We start from the raw sequence: 17939 nt of genomic DNA, 5'->3' as shown, positions 1-17939 counted from the left end.
TTCCCGATGCTGTACCCCTTGAATTGCGAGAGGGGCCGGTCCTCGTGGGTCCACGTGATATTGATGGGGGTGTCGCCGAGCAGCACCATGCACGCCAATTGGGCCGCTTGCCCGGCATAGATCGGCTGGTCCCCGAAATCGAACGGACTGATCCGCGGCAGGACTGGAATGATAGTCTAGCTAGATCCAGGAATGCTGAAGATCCCGAATAAAGACCTCGAAGGACCGGGAGACTGATGATCCAGGAGGCCGACGGTCCGGTTCCCTTCTTCCGGGCTTCTCACGACTCTCGTCTTTCGATGATCTAGCCCCGGTGCTCCCGGGGAACCTACTTGAACGTTGCCGTCGCGTGTCGAAGCGGAAGGGGTTCGAAGAGATAGAGAGGAAGAGAGAGAGAGAGAGAGAGAGAGAGAGAGAGAGAGAAAGAAAGATAGAGAGAGACAGTGTAACAGTGTTTTTCGTGTCTTCAGTGTGTAGATCGAGAGGGAGAGAGAGGGGGGAGAAGAGAAGAGAAGTCGGTTGAGGTTCAGATCGTGGGAAGTCGAGCTCGTCCCGAACCACGGAGAAGTTACCTTTTGATCATGGTAGCCCAAGGATAACGATAGACGGGACTGTGGTCCAAAAGCTACACTCTGGCCGAGCGACCTACCTAAACGATGATGCTTCGAAAGAAACGATTGATGCGGGGGGATAATCGTGTATGTAAGAAAGAAAGATGGACAGTCGAGCGGATGCAGACCTCCAAAAAACATGTTTATACAATAATATGTATATGTATATATATATATATAATATGTACGCTATTACAACAACCAACAGCAGACAGTAGAGACGTTGGGTTCGCTCTTTCAATATAATTACGACTACTACTCGAACTACGACCGCAACAAGACCGATATATATATGTATATTAATGTATGCATTTGTTATGCAATTTATATATGTATATATATCTATATAGACAACATCATCATTTGGCCGATCTCAACGTAACACGCATATACACAACTGCTTCAGACTCTGGCTCTGGCTACGCGCGACACGCCTTGTTTTTTTTTGTTCTCGATTACATCGTCATGCCGGTTACATCGTTCGCTCCTTTTTCTAGCTTTTTTTTCGTTGCGAAAGGTAGTATAAACGCTGGTCTTCGGCGTTCATGTAGCGCATTGCTTATGAAATCTCACGTTGTCTGTACCGTTCACTTTGAGATGGGCGCTGTGCCTAGCACGACCGGCTGGATTATCGGCCACGCAGGCATACTCCCCGGCGTGCTCTCCCCTGACGGCGGGGATCGTCAGTGCGGACACTCTATCCCCCAACGCGGTGATACCGACTCCGTCGCCTACTTCTAAATGGCGTCCCTCGAACAACCACTTGAGCGAAATCGGCGTGTCCCCCTTTACGACCGCGCAATGGACGATTATCAGATCGCCGGAGTTGGCCTCGTTGAACGAGAACGGCTGCAGATGCGGAGCGACTGCCGAGAGACAGAGACAGAGAGGCTCAGAGTCACATACAGAGAAAGAGAATAAGAGTGAGAGAGAGAGAGAGAGGCGATTTTTGCAAAATAGAGACGTTTCGTACGTTTAAACCGACTGTTCGAGCCTCGCGACTCTCGCGTCGCTTTCGGGGGTGGCAGACTCGCGGCTGGGACACACTCGATCTTTCGTCCATCGGCCAGCCAGTTTCGGTCGATACCGGGCGGTCGGGTGGTTTCAAGGTCCTTCGGGGTCGCAGAAATCATATAAATCGGGACGCGGTCCGAAATCATCGAAACAAGGAGAACGTAAGGGTTGCCGACGTTTTACTCAAGCAGAGGATGCTACAGAGGTATAGAGGTAAAGAGAGAGAGAGAGAGAGAGAGAGAGAGAGAGAGAGAGAGAGAGAGAGTCGGGATGCTGGCAAACTTGTTTAGGACAAGACAATATATCGTGACGTTCGAGATTCTTGATCATTGTTTATCGTTAAGCACCGTTGACAATGAGATCGGCCGAAAGCTCGTGCCTTCCGGCAAGGTTTTCCGCGATACACGTGTACGTTCCAGCGTGCGTCGCCTGGACGGATCCTATGCTGAGTATGGCGCCCCGTCCGCCGAGATCCACGATCGAGATTCCAGAGTGCGGCGAAATCGGATAACTGTTTAACGTCCAGCGGAGCTTCAAGGGTTGATCGCCCTCGACCACTGCGCACGGGACCGTTACTACCTGACCGGAGTTTAGCGGTTTGTCGCCGAACGCAAACGGCAATAATTTCGGAATTACTGAAAAGAGAAAACACAAGGGAAACTGAAACGAGCTAAGCGATCGACCGCCGCGATTCGTCTCGCAGGAGCCTGATCGGCCGAGGCTAGAGCCGATTTCACGGACCACTATTTAATTACGCTTCGGTACGGCCACCGCGACATTTCGCGACTGCGACAAGGAACAAACGTGGGGGAGATTGCTATCGCCGGTCGCCGAAGTTTCCGTAAAGTGGATCCAGATTTTTCAATGTTCCTGCGACGCTGTGGTTTTCGATCTTTCGTGGACGTTGGTTCGAGATTCCATTGATTTTGGAAGAATTATTTTGTCTTTTGATTTTGTTTTTGACCAGTAGAACTTTATTTTCTATGGAGGTTTAGGTAACGAAACAATTTCAACGATTTCGATGCAATGGTAAATTATTTTTAAGTATTTTTATTTTATTGTTAGACTTAATGATTGGCTTCATAAATTGTGTTGCATACGGATCGCTTTAGATCAAGCTAATTCGTAGGTGAAACATTTTTAGGCAGTTGAAATTAATGAAATGACAATTATAAAGTTAATATTGCCTTTAAGACCTTCTACAGCTGCAAGTATGCAGTTTTGAAAAGAATTCTTTAAACTTCTTTTAAACGCGTTAGTCTTTTCATGATTCAAATGGAGCAACAATGGATTTCAATTTTGGATCAAAATACCAAAATGAAAGGGAAATTCATTTCATCGATGAAACAATTTCTGGCAGCAAAAATAAAATACAAACATCTTTACAGTTTGTTAAATGTGAATAGTTTATAATCTGCACGTTAATTTCGCCAATTATGTCTTACCCATAACCATAAATTAAAGATAATTTAAACGAACACCTTGAATTACTACAAAATCGTCGGGGTGTAACAAATTCGACAGTTTTTATAACAAAAAATGACTCTAAAAACATCTAAATAGCTATCAGTCAAAATAGCTTTGCAAATATTCACCTAAATTCTCATTTTCACAAAGAATCATACAAAAAGCATATTCTTGCCACGGATTAAAAGACTCTCCACAGTAAAAATAAAAATAAAAAATAAAAAAAGAACATCCCGTTTCCTAGATACCATAAATCTCCTCGATCCAGCAGCGATAAATTCTCGCAGCAGCAATATCCGCGCGATCAAGCTAACAATTAAAAAGAAAAAAAGATCCCAAAAAGTCTCCTAAATTCCGAAGCCATAGAACTTCCTCATAAAAACCGCATCGATCTCCAATCAACGTCCCCGAACATTTGAAAACGCGTCTCCCGATCTCTCCGAAGAACCAACAGCAACCTAAAAACCTCCAGAACCGACTCGAAAAGCCGAACGAAACGAACAAAAAGAAAGGCCTCGCGAGCAACGAAAACTCAACAGCTGAAAAACGAACCAAAGAGAGAGAAAAATCGTCGAGGATGCGGGAGAGGATCGGCCGAGGATCGGCTAGAGAGCAGGTGGTGACGCGGGGGTGGTGAGGATCGTGTCGGGATTCGTTGGAGCGGGTTGTCTAAAACGTGAAGGAGTCGGATCGATCGAAGTGTCGTCCAGAGAAACGGTGTACCGTTTACGTCCAATTTGGCCGAGTGCGAGGTCGATCCAGCCGCGTTCGAGGCCACGCAGGTGTACTCCCCGGCGTGTCTCGCAGCCACGGACTCAATGGTCAGTTGCTTGACGCGTTTCCCGGAGCTCGACACGACCACGTCCATTCGATCGGGCCTGATCGGCTGGCTATCGAAGGTCCAGGTGATCTCCAGAGGGGAGTCGCCTTTGGTAACGACGCACTGTACCGAGACCAAGTCGCCGGCGTTCACTGTTTCGTCGCCGAACGAGATCGGCGCTATCTGCGGAGAGACTATCAAAGACGAGCAACCGGATAGAGAAAGGGGGTATCGGCTGGAAGAAAGAAACGTGTCGCGTCGCGGGAACGGAATCGTGGCGAGATCGTGACGAGATCGTGACCGGCCTGGGTTTCGGGCGCGCGCGGACCGCGTCGTCGTCGCTCTGTGAGAATCGTGGAGTGCAAGGGATCGATCGATGGGAGTTACGTACGGGGTAGATCGTGCGATATGGCAAAATGTGGTGGTAAGCTGGCAGTATACCGTTCACCGACAACTCCGCGGATCGGCTGACTGATCCGACCAAGTTGCTCGCGACGCACGTGTACTCGCCGGCATGCCGCGCGTTCACCGAGTCGATGATCAGTACGGAGTTCTTTTTCCCGGTTTTCGTGATCGTTACGTCCGGATGGGTGTCGCGGCTGATCGGCTCCCCGTTAAAGCTCCATCGTATCTCGATGGGCGAGTCGCCTTTCAAGATGCTACACATTGCGGAGATCTGTTCGCCCCAATTCGCCGGCTCCTCGCTGATTGTAAACGGCGCGATCTGCGGAGCGACTGCAAACAAGGCCCGAGAGGTTCTTCAGTGCTCAACGATCTTTTCGCAGGTGAACGAGTCTCGGTCGTTGCGGTCCCAGAGTCTCGGTCATCGCGGTCTTCGGTCATCGTCGATCGTTGCGTCGGAGCGTCGGTGAGAACAGTGACGAGGGGAGGAAGACGGGGTGAATGATTTCAATGGAGATGCCGTGTGGGACGGGGAACAGGCAGTGGACTTGAAGTTGTGCCCAGGTCTGTTACCGCATCTCGTTCTCTGTCACATCGTCGATGCGGCGAGAAGCTGCGCCGATTAAATAAAGCTGTCGCGTTCTCGATGGAAAACCGTGCGCGGTGGCAAATGTGGACACAGCTTCGCACGTTCGCTACCAGCCTCCACAGTTTTTTTTTAGTGTCACGGATTAAGATTAAGTGATGATTAGACTGCGGATTTTGCGCATTTTAATCGCGGACACTGATAGAAATATTTAATAATTCAATTTATATAGCTGACTAAATAATTTTGATGGTATTTATTCTTAATTAAATCGTGTTAATATATTGTACGAGTTGTAGTAAAATTGTTTCTTTAAATTTGCAGCTTAATATTGTATTTGAATTGTACGAATTAAATGTTCGGAAGTACATTCTTATATAAATGTAGAATTTGCTCCTTTTTATCAGGCATAATATTGTGTATATAGAATTTCTCTCATATTCCTCATTTGAGTAACTTTCGTTTTCTTATCTCAAGATCTTATTTAATATATTGTCTATAATGTCATGTTATAGACATAATATATAATATATTAAATTGTCTACAACATACTGTCTGTATATAATATATATAATATTAATTTTTGTAACATAAAATCTAGTTTAATATATTGTATATTAAATATATGTATAAACTATATTTAATAATGTATATTAAACTAGATTCTAGGTTAAGAAAGTTAAAATTATAGATATATTATATACATAATATATAATATATTAAATATAATATATTATATTGTCTGTATATAATTTATATAATATTAAACTTTGTAACATAAAATCTAGTTTAACACATTACATATTAAATATATCTATATACTATATTTAATAATGTACATTAAACTAGATTTCAAGTTAAGAAAATTAAAATCATATATATGTATAAATACAATACATTAAAAAAGATCATGAATTGTATATACAATATATTATTTAACGCACAAAACGTTAAACAAAACCGCAACTTAAAAGAACGAAAATTATCCGAAAAAAAGAATACGAATTACAAATGCAATAATTGTGTCGTCGCTAACAAAAATTGCTACCCAATATAAAATTGTCTTTTAATTAAAAAAAAAAAAACTTGAAATTCCTCAGGAGAAGAATAAATAAATTTTCCACTAAAAATAACCTTGCACAAAGATCCGCAGTCAGGGACGATGTACGAAGTTTTGAGTGCGAGGAAGTAGCGAAGGTGGCAGCGAGGAAGGCGGATGAGTCTCGAGTGTAAATCTAAGTGTCTATCGCATGGCACTTCCGATTCGTGGAATCCTGTACCGTTGACGGCCAAGGTGGCCGAATAGCTGGTGGCCCCGGCCGCGTTCGAGGCAGTGCACGTGTACTCGCCGGCGTGCCTGCCGCTGACCGCCTCTATGGTCATTAGACTGACTCGATTGCCGGTGCTCGATATCGAGATATCGCCGTGATTCTTGACGGTGATGGGCTCCCCGTTGAGAGCCCAGGCCACTTCGATGGGCAGGTCGCCCTTAACGACCGTGCAGACCGCCGAGACCGCTTCTCCCCAATTGGCAGGCTCGTCGCCGATCGAAAACGGCGCGATCTGCGGCGCGACTGAAACGGTGGTGCACAGTGGTCTGGGAGAATTCGATTTCTGTGTGTGACCAAAATTATTTCAGCCCTGTCTCGAGGTTTAGGGGTTACCGTCAGAGCTGGGCGAAATTGTATTTCAAACGGCGAATAAATAATGAAAAAATATTTGGTTCGTTCGAAAGAGTGTACTTTTTACAGATAAAATATTTTATTTGTAGTAATCAAAATATTTTATTCGTGGTAACAAATTTTTTTATTCGTGGTAACAAATTTTTTTATTCGTACTAACAAATTTTTAAGATGACGTTTCAGATAGTATTTTATTTGACAAGCACTGGAAATATTTTTGTGCAGGAATATTTTATTTATTTAATTTATTATCAACAAATATCTTTCCTCTGCATTGTAAACGTACATAAAATATGCATTTTCTTATATGCGAATTAATTATATGCTGTATTTGAAAAGACAATAGATTAAATTTGTTTTTATATGTCTTTACTGCGTTATTAAAATAGATACTGTTTTATTTTATGTTTTAGATGAATTCAAGATAGAATATTTCTTTCATGCTTCAGCCGTAGATGATCAAAATACAATATTTTATCTACCGAAACTTTTTAGGTCCTGCTTTCTCTATTTTTTTGTCTACTATTTTTTCGATAAATATTACCCAGCTCTGGTTATAGTATAGTAGCTCGTTGAATTCGTCTCGACGCCATGCTAGAATGTTATTAAGTCAAAGAATATATATTAACATTTATCGTCGAGGGTTGCAACACGCGGGGGGTTGCAACAGATTGCACCTGAACTTGCATCCTCTTCTTAGCGATCGTTTATGCTTTCGTATAAAAAAATGTTTCTTGCTGAGAACTCTTAACGATTCTTTCAAAACTCTTCTTTCAAAGTTTGACTTGTTATCTTGACGCTATTTGCATATGATTTAAAAAAATGATTGATACTATATCCACTACTTTAAGTGCACCAGCTGATACAGAGCAGTCGTTAAAACCTGTTTCCTAATACATCATTTCTTTCCTAATTTGGAATTAATATTCTATTCTTGGATTTGGGAGTTTCAAAGGGTTCTCGGTTTACAGGAAAACAAAGCTTTTCGACAGATTAACCCTTTGCACTCGAAGATATTTTAACTTAAATATCCAAAATCGCGCTTTTCTGATCTATAGTATTTCCATTTTATACGACTTGTTGCACTTTATGCAGATGAAATTCAGTTTTATGACTCACGGAACAGTTATGATTCACTTTCAACAGTTCTTTAACCAGTTAGCTGTGTTTGACGAGTATACTCGTCATAGAGATGTGGCAGTATTTCGTGTTGTGACGAGTATATTCGTCATGGAAAAGTGGCAGTATTTTGCGTCACGACGAGTATACTCGTCATAAAGAAATGGAAGTATTTTGCGTCACGACGAGTATTCTCGTCATAAAGAAGTGGCAGCATTTTGCGTCACGACGAGCATACTCGTCATAAAGAAGTGGCAGCATTTTGCGTCACGACGAGCATACTCGTCATAAAGAAGTGGCAGCATTTTGCGTCACGACGAGTATACTCGTCATAGAGAAGCGACAGTATCTTGTGCCACGACGAGTATACTCGTCGCGCGTAAAAATTAGCGACCATTGGCTATATAAATCATAATTTCAGTAAAAACTAAAACGTATTCTCAAATTTCAAGATGTTCAGAATATTTCGAGGCCAGGCCAGAATAAAATAAACAAATAAAAATACCAATAATTATATAAATAATTCACGATATTGGTGTTCGTCGTGCAAACTGCCATTTAACTTTTACAAGTATTTGATCTTTTCGTTTATTATGTATACGTCAATATTAAGCGAATAAGTAAATATTGCCAACAAAATTCTTAATTTTATAAAATCAAACCCTCTTTCCGATCCAATATTTTAACAACGACACTTGCTCTGTGTTCGACGAGTATACTCGCCGCTCTGAAAAGGATGCGCCACTGCTAACTGGTCAAATACAAAGAGAAATCCGAAAATCATTTTCGCACGTGATATAAAAAATGGCGGCGCCTCGGAGCCGCCCTCTCGACTGCAAAGGGTTGAACCGAAGAAACTGAATTTTGGCCATGGAACGCTGCTCGGCCAGACCACTGTGCGGTGGGCGCATAGAATCGATGAGCTCGCGACCAGCCTACGGATCCACAACCATTCTCGTCGACCTATCTCCGAGCGACCACGGGATTCCCGTGGGAACGTTCCGGTCTCCAGGAGGCTCCGAGACCGTTCGAGTGTCCGCACGACGGGGTGGGACGGGTCGTGAAAGAGAGGGAGAGAGAGAGAAAGAGAGAGAGAGAGAGAGAGAGAGAGAGAGAAAGTGAGTTCGCTTGATGAAAGTTTGATGGATGCGTGATGCGAGAATGAGAAAGAGCGGGGGGAGGGGGATGACACGGAGGAGGCTTTCCCAGCTTTCCCGGATGGCTACACGGAAACGGAAACGCAACAGACCCTGCGTCTAACACACATGCGTACGTTATTACCGTTGACGGCTAACGCCGCCGCGTGGCTCGAGGCTCCAGCTTTGTTCGACGCGGTGCACGTGTACTCTCCCGCGTGTCTTGCGGCCACGGCGTCGATCGCCAACACGCTCAGCCGTTTGCTTTTCGTGATCGTGTACTGATCGGTGCTCTCCGAATCGATCGGCACGCCGTTGAACGCCCACGATATGTCCATCGGGAAGTCTCCCTTCAGGATCGAGCAGGTAGCCGAGATCGCTTCGCCCGAGTTCACTGGCTCGTCGCCGAACGTGAACGGGAAGATCTGCGGTGCAACTGGCAGGAGCCATCGCTCCGGTGTAAAACGGCGGGATTTTGGCGATTTTTTTCGTTTTTTTAGAGGGGGGGGGGGTGTACGGTATGCAGACAAAGCGAAATGCGACGCCTTCCGAAATGGTGTAAATTTTTTCAAACTGAATCGAATGAGTCGAATCCTTTTTTTAATGTTGCTGGGACCAGTTTATTCTACGATGGCTAAAGTGCTTTCTTTTTAAATTTTGCTGTTTTGTTATTTGAAATTAAAAAAAGATAAATTCTTTGTTTCTACCTTTTTGTCTGAACTCGTTGAGATAATTTGAAGAATGAGTTTGGTACTTCTTTGTGTAACTTGATGAAATGTTCAACTGTTTTAACACAGTTCTTTGGTAATCCTTCTCAATTCAATTGTTTAACAGAATTTTTTGGTGATTGTAAATTGCAAAAGAACTTATTCAGTTTTTTAAAACACAGTGAACTAATGCTTTCGAGTTCTTGAAAAATATCAGATCGTTCGGTCCAGTTTTGAAGAAAAGGTTACACCATTTTAATAGGCGAGCAGAGACTTTTCTGACCGACTGTACGAGATATTGTTTTTAGAGAAATAGATCCTCACGCGTACGTTTTCTAACTGCAATCATCCGTGTTTGAAGGATGAAAATTGTTCTCGCATTTGGGATTGACGATCTCAATGTTTTAAATGATTTTTCTACTTTTATTTTTCGTTTTTATTTTTCGTCCGGGTGTAGCCTATTGTCACGAGTTTTCTTTCATTCGAGAACAGATTCTTTTTACAGATGTAATTTCGAAAACGACGGACTTCTATTTTGAATAGACGATCTAGAAATAGGAAAAGAGCGAGCCTGTCTCCTGGAACTCTGCCTACGCGACAAGGTACATATGTACTGCGGCGACTTTCAAATTAACGACGCAATGAGCGTAAACGTCCGGTGCGTCCTAATTCAGGTAAACGAACTCCATTATTACGGTCAACTGTCGCATCGCTTGTAACCCTTGCAACGCGGACATCTCTTCGAACCAAATGCGGCTGGAAGGGAATATCGACAGGTATCGTACACGGGTCTCAATGGCTTCGTTTTTGCCAGCGGAAGAGTTTCACAAACCGTTTTTTTTGTCTTCGCGAAATCCAATAAAAAAAGTGAACGAAAAATATCGACTATTTGTTCATAAATATTTCCACGTGCTTAAACATTTAATAAACCGTACATGTACATGATTAGATTCGGAGAAAGGAAGCAACTTTCGTTTGAAGACTTTTTTCTAGCTTGTATAGTTCGCGAATTATAGCGATCGAATAAAATATAGCCGAATATTTAGGGTTCATTTGCATCCCTTAAAGTGAATTTAAAACAAGATACGAATATTTCGCAATATATATACGTATGCTATGTATATGCTTTACATATGCTCTACCGTATTCCCAAAGTTTTAGAATTTTTTGAATTTCAGGGTTGAATCATCCCTTGTTAGATAAACTCAGTTTTCGGAAGTAGATTTCGAAAGCATGGAATATCGAGTGTTAATAATAATAGAGTATTATATAATAATATTAGAAAAATAGTAGAATAATAATGGAATAATAATAGAATAAAAACAGAATAATAATAGAATAATAATAGAGTAATAATAGAGTAATAATAGAAAAAATAGGGAAAAATAGGGAATAGAATAATAATAGAGTAATAATAGAATAATAATAGAATAAAAACAGAATAATAATAAAGTAATAATAGAATAATTTAATAGAATAATGATAGAGTAATAATAGAGTAATAATAGAATTATAATAGAGTAATAATAGAGTAATAATAAAATAATAATAGAATAAAAACAGAATAATAATAAAGGAATAATAGAATAATATAATAGAATAATGATAGAATAATAATAGAATTATAATAGAGTAATAATAGAGTAATAATAGAATAATAGTAGAATAATAATAGAATAATAATAGACTAATAATAGAACAATAATAGAATAATAGAATAGCCTGTTGTTCCTCAACCTAATTCGCAACCCCTCTTCCATCTCCCGACGCAAACAATTGCAGATGAAAATACGCGTCGTCCCCGAGAACAATCCTCCCTTATCCCCTTACCCCCGAAGACCGCCGTGTTACACCCGAGCGACGCGACTCGCAGCAAAACGCGCGCGCGCGCGCTTCGCCAAAGAAAGAAGTTCCCCTGAAACGCTTGCAAGCATAATCGAACGGACACGCGAGGTCTCTCGCGGACTGGACAAACATCATAGACGGACAGAGGGGTGGTCGTGGGGGAAGGATCCCGAGAAATGGATGAAAAGGGTAGACGGCAGACGACAGAGCGTCGTCGGGGTCGACGCGGGGAACGGCAATGCCAGGGAAGATACATATACATAGTATGTATATACTCTCAGTTCTCGGTGTTTTTTTTGTTTTTTTTTAAAGGCGATGCTTTTGTGCAGAGAAGAACTCGTTTTGACGTGCAAGCGTGCTTTCTTGAGGTGTATAGGTACCGTTGACGGCCAACGTCGTCGTGTGGCTGACGTTTCCAGCTCGGTTCGTCGCGACGCACGTATACTCGCCCGCGTGTCTCGCCGCCACGGACTCGATGCTCAGTGCGCTCATATGCTTATTGATCCTCGTGATCGTCACGTCCGGATCGTTGAAGCCTATCGTTCTATCGTTAAACTTCCACACGATCTCGACCGGAAAGTCGCCTTTCATTATGGAACAGGTCGCCGAGACCATGTCGCCCGAGTTTGCCGGTCCGTCACTGATCGCGAACGGTCCTATATGCGGCGCAACTACAACGGACATCGAAAACCGTCTTTTTAGAGATCCAGCAACGCCACGACAGATCGACGCGATCCAATACCATTGATCCTTCTTCGGACGTTCGCGCGTCCTCGCCCTGTCCTCTTCGATTGCTGGGGATGTCGGGGGGATGGGAGTGACTTGTTGCGCGCATGCACGACAGAGAGATAAATAGAGAGAGAGAGAGAAAGAGAGAGAGAGAGAGTGAGAGAAACTATCGAGGCTCTAAATCAGGCACGTCCATGGAAACAGCCCGGTTGGTTGTGCTGCTACAAGTTGGGATATTAGGGACAGGGTTGCCGATGGTCGTGAACTTTGTGCGAAAGCTAGGACTAGATAGAGGTAGCTAAAGATTGGTTGATTGGGATTACACAGTTCGGCGAACCAAAACATTCTTTCTGTCTTCCGATGACCGCTGGGTGATTCTTGTGGAGCGTCGCTTTCCGGGCGCGAATTCGAAGCCGAATTGCACCCCCGATTTCACGAAAAACACGAATTTTTATAAAAATTCGCGGTTTTTAGCGACGACGAAGTAAGGTACTGTACGGTGGCCAATTACTGTGCCTTTCGTTTATTTTCGAACATAATTAACTTGATATTTATCGAAGAAGATACGTCAAATCTTTTTATTTCAAATAGAACGAATTAGAGAATAAAACAATTTAATATGTCTAATACGATAAATATAAAGATAATTATTTTCAAGCTTAATTAACTTTGTTTCTATCCAATAAGACATATCAATCTTTTTATTCGAAAATATACAAATTAGAAGAATAAAATGATTCAATATGTCAGGCATAGAAATTAGAAGAATAAAACAATTTAATATGTCTTATACAATAACTATAAAGCTTATTATTCTCAAGCATAATTAACTTTATTCCTATCCAATAAGACATATCAATCTTTTTATTCGAAAATATACAAATTAGAAGAATAAAATGATTCAATATGTCAGGCATAGAAATTAGAAGAATAAAACAATTTAATATTTATATCTAATTCGATAAATATAAAGCTATATATTTTATAGCTTTGTATTTTCAAGCATAATTGACTTAATTCCTATCCAACAAGACATAATAAATTTTTTCATTAAAGAATAAACAGATTAAAAGAATAAAACAATTGCATATGTTTCGTCAGATATATCTATAGCTAATTATTATCAAGCATAATTAGCTTTATCCCTATCCAACAAGACACGTAAAACTCATTTTATTCGAAAATAAACAGATTAAAAGAATAAAACAATCGAATACGCTTCGTTCGATAAATACAAACCTAATTATGCCCGAAGAAAGCAAAGCAAAGGTACAGTAATTGATCGCAGCAACGCTAACCGTCTCCACTACCCTACAGCAATTCGATTTCGGATTCGAACCTAACCCTGACGCTCTTCGAGGATCGTCCAGTGTCGGTCATTGGGAGACAAAACACGTGTTGGTCAGCGTTATCTGCGCGCTATCGCATGGTCTAGCAAACGAAACCAGGCAGGCTGCTCGCCGGACATGCCCGCTAGGGGATGTAAGGGATGGTGGTGTCTGTACCGTTGATTGCAAGAGATGCGGAATAACTGGTCCCGCCTGCTGCGTTGCTCACGGAGCAGGTGTACTCGCCCGCGTGCGTCGCCGTCACGCCGTCGATCGTCAGCACGCTGACGCGCTTGCTGGTCTTAACGATCGATATGTCGTACTGATCGCGAGTAATCGGTTCGCCGTTCAGGGCCCACTCGATCTGGATCGGGTGGTCCCCTTTCAATACCGTGCACGTTGCGGTCACTGTGTCCCCCCAATTCGCTGGCCCCTCTCCGATCACGAACGGCGAGATCTCCGGTGCAACTGGGGATCAGTAGAATAGAGCGAACACGTCTTCACGCATTCTCGACGCGGCTAGAACGCTCCAGGGATCATTGAACTCTCTTTAGGCGGGCCTTTTCTCGATATTTTATCAGGTCGATGTTGATTCTTTCGTAGCTTTCAATTCGATATTAATAGGTTCGTAGGTTTCAATTTGATATTAATAGTTTCGTAGATTTCAATTTGATATTAATAGTTTCGTAGGTTTCAATTCAATATTAATGGTTTCGTAATTTTCAATTCAATATTAATACTTTCCTAGCTTTCAATTCAATATTAATGCTTTCGTAGTTTTCAAGTCAATATTAATACTTTCTTTGTTTTCAATTCAATATTAATGCTTTCGTAGTTTTCAATTCAATATTAATACTCTCCTAGCTTTCAATTCGATATTAATGCTTTCCTAGCTTTCAGTTCAATATTAATGCCTTCGTAGTTTTCAATTCAATATTAATACTTTCTTTGTTTTCAATTCGATATTAATACTTTCCTAGCTTTCAATTCAATATTAATGCTTTCGTAGTTTTCGATTCAATATTAATACTTTTCTAGCTTTCAATTCGATATTAATACTTTCGCAATTTTCAATTGAATATTAATACTTTTCTAGCTTTCAATTCAATATTAATGCTTTCGTAGTTTTCAATTCAATATTAATACATTCGTAGCTTTCGACTCAAAATTAATCCTCTTCTAGATCATTCTCATCCATTGCAAGATCAAACCTTTTATAGATCGTATTCGTTTCTTACAAGCAAGATCAATTCGTTCGTAGATTGCAAATTGGATTCACTGATTTGTAATTATTGAAATGATTTGTATCTAAAATTAATAAGACTTGTAATTGATAAAATTCATATTGAATTGAAAAATTGAATGACATTCTATAAATAATTATCGAGAAACCCTTTAAAGTGCAATCTCTTCATGGTGAAAGCAAGAGAGCCACGCTTATTGCTCATTATTCCTAATGAAATTTCGTAATAAATAAATACTCAAATTCACAAAAAATGTATAAACTGAATGAAAAAACCATCCGGATTCTGATACAATTCTCTTTGTCTGCCAGAAAATGAATTTGATTTACAAATTTAAATTAAATTTAATTTGAATTTTTGTTTTTAAATTTAAATTTATATTTTAAAGAACAAATAAAACCCGCAAAAGGGTCGATTTAATTAGCAAAAAGGTGAATATGACCAACAACAGGATCAATTCACAGTCGCAAGAAGGTGAATACGATCTCCGCAAGAATTAATTTCCAGTCGCGAAACGTTGAACACCATATAAAAGAAAAAAATTAATTCGCAGTCGCTAAAATATGAAAACGATCCACAGTAGGATTAATTCGCAGTCGCAAAAATTAGCGCTAATTTACGCGAGAATTAGCTCGGAGGGCAATTTCGTGATGGAGATACGATCGAATGTCTGCACCGCGACGATACGGAGGGAGAACGGGGAGGATGTGTCGCCGAAGAACGGGATGATGTGATGGAAAGCTGTCCGGACGAGTGTCGCGCATGCATCCAGAGCATAAAGCAATCTCCCCTGCAGCCAGGGAACACGTGTTTTCAGTACCATTCACGGCCAACGTCGCTGTGAAACTCGTTCCACCGGCCGCGTTGCTCGCCGCACAGGTGTACTCGCCGGCGTGACTCGCTGTCACCGCGTCGATAGTCAGCAGGCTGACGCGTTTGCTAGTCACGATCGATATACCGGGATAATCGTGGGAGATCGGCTCGCCGTTCAGCGACCATTCGATCTGAATCGGGGAGTCGCCCTTCAACATGGTGCAGGTTGCGGTGACCGTGTCCCCCCAGTTCGCCGGTTTCTCGCTGATTGCGAACGGAGCTATCTCCGGGGCAACTAGGGTCAACAGAGAATCTTTTCGTTAAAGGGTTGTCCTTGCGACCACTGACCGACCACTATTCGACGACGACTACCGTCTACTGGAGCACTCCGGCTTTCTTGGTCTCGTTCTTCTAAATCGCGACAGCTTTGGGACAATATTTGAATCGGGAAACATTTCGAATGAAATTTTATTCGAGAAATATTTCGAACAGATCCTTCGAATCAGATTTTATTCGAGAAATATTTCGAACAGATTCTTCGAATCAGATTTTATTCGAGAAATATTTCGAACAGATTCTTCGAATTAGATTTTATTCGAGAAATATTTCGAACAGATTCTTCGAATGAAATTTTATTCGAGAAATATTTCGAACAGATCCTTCGAATCAAATTTTATTCGAGAAATATTTCGAACAGATTCTTCGAATTAGATTTGATTCGAGAAATATTTCGAACAGATTCTTCGAATCAAATTTTATTCGAGAAATATTTCGAACAGATTCTTCGAATCAAATTTGATTCGAAAAATGCCCGACGTGTGCGAAATTTCAGAGTGATCGGATATTTATATTTATTATAATATTCTTAGAATATATCGTATATTATGCACTGCGTTATTTGAGGAACATTAGCGAACGTAGAATGTTTGAAATATATAGCAGAAATAATAATTATTAATTAATTAGAAAAATGTACAGGGTGAATGAATTGCTGACTGCGAACGTCTGTCTGATCTTTCTTGTTGCTGCACTGACTAAGATAAAACAATCAGTAAAGACAATTAATTTTAGCAAATGGCTAAAATGTCTTTTTACATTAATCTGATTTATTTATATTAATCTCAGTCCGACTTGGACAACGCACAATGAACGAAATCGTAAAGAATCGAATTTCTTGATTAGCCAAAGCTTGAAGACACTTCTCGAACAACAACGCAAGATTCGATTCACAATTAATTCTAAACTAGTTCAACCCTCGTGAAACTTTGCACACATCGTTTTCGAAGCGATCATAACCAGCCTGCGAATTTCATTTATTCACAGCAAAAATGATCGCATCGAACGCGAAACGATAAAATATTGCCTGCATTATTTTCACCTCTTTAAAATTATTGAAACAGGAAATACATTGTCATGTATCTACAGTCGATGCAGACAATTTAAAAGTCCGCAGTCTGGTTTACAATTTATAGGAAAAAGACCAGAAAGAACGTTCGACCTGTAATCCAAGGGCCACCTAGACCAAGCGGATCTAACAAGGTAAGCACGAGTGCGCGCGATAGAAGAAGGCTGCGACTCCAAGCACGAACCACCGACGTAATTGGGGACGATAGACAAAGGATGTGCGAACAGGGAAATGTCAGAAGGACGCCTCAGTCGAGAGAAGTACCGTTCACGACCAGGGTAGACGAGTGGCTGGTCGCCCCAGCCTTGTTGGACGCCGAGCAGGTGTACTCCCCCGCGTGTCTCGCGGCAACGGACTCGATGCTGAGGATGCTGTTCTTTCGCGTGGTCGCCAGGATGTTAATGTCCCAGCGTTTTCGCTCGATCGGCTCGCCGTTCAACGCCCACGTGATCTCGATCGGCAGATCGCCCTTCAAAATGGCGCACACCACGGAGATCGAGTCGCCCGCGTTCGCCGGCTCCTCGGTGATCACGAACGGAGCTATCTGCGGCGCGACTGCGAAGAATCGATTGCATTCAGATCGGTTCCGATCGAAGCGACGAAGAATCCGACGAGTTCGCCCGACGCCATTCGTGGGGAGAGAGGGATCGAGACAGAGGAGAGGAGCGATGGAGGACGATACGCGGTGGTGGTGCGCGGTTTAATTTACATCGACAACGTTTTAGTGAGTCACAGCAAAATATAATTGTCGTCGTACCTTCGCGACTGTAGCATCACTGGATAGCTGAGAGTTTTCTGATTAAAACGAGTCCAAACACGACGTAGATCGGACAAGTTTCAGCCGTTGCAGGATTGATTAACTAATAAGCAACCTACAGGGTGAGCCGTAGAAACTAGTTACCTCAAATAATTCTCAAGTTGTACATTTTACGAAAAATGATTAAGCACGTGGTCTCTTAGATGAGTAAAGGCTCTTGTATGTAGAGAGGTATCCAAGTTTTCAAGATCATCTAATTTAAAGTTATTCGAGT

General features: G+C 41.7%; 1 protein-coding gene and 1 long non-coding RNA gene across 49 annotated transcripts in view; one reads left to right on the top strand and one right to left on the bottom strand.

The window, feature by feature from the left end:
• The window catches only part of Dscam1 (Down syndrome cell adhesion molecule 1), a 171053-nt gene that overhangs the window by 25647 nt on the left and 127467 nt on the right, over nucleotides 1-17939 (bottom strand). For 5 of the 48 annotated variants that reach the window (XM_076518815.1, XM_076518842.1, XM_076518816.1 and 2 more), the window contains exon 11: nucleotides 1973-2260. The exons of 35 other annotated variants lie outside the window; for them this stretch is intronic. In XM_076518815.1, coding sequence (XP_076374930.1) covers nucleotides 1973-2260 — 288 coding nt within the window. Of the gene's footprint in view, nucleotides 1-1972; nucleotides 2261-3815; nucleotides 4107-4353; nucleotides 4648-8982; nucleotides 9274-15510; nucleotides 15799-17939 lie in introns of all 48 variants that reach the window. 8 more of the 48 variants (XM_076518812.1, XM_076518836.1, XM_076518813.1 and 5 more) reach the window with 4 other exon arrangements.
• Nucleotides 4026-5217, top strand: LOC143258822 (uncharacterized). Its single transcript, XR_013032711.1, has 2 exons — nucleotides 4026-4336; nucleotides 4698-5217. It is a non-coding gene; the product is annotated as an uncharacterized LOC143258822 (long non-coding RNA).

This window comes from Megalopta genalis, chromosome 2, assembly GCF_051020955.1.
Source record: "Megalopta genalis isolate 19385.01 chromosome 2, iyMegGena1_principal, whole genome shotgun sequence".
Classification (NCBI taxonomy): Eukaryota; Metazoa; Arthropoda; class Insecta; order Hymenoptera; family Halictidae; genus Megalopta; species Megalopta genalis.
The sequence above is the reverse complement of the archived record's forward strand: the minus strand, read 5'-3'. Positions and strand labels throughout refer to the sequence as shown.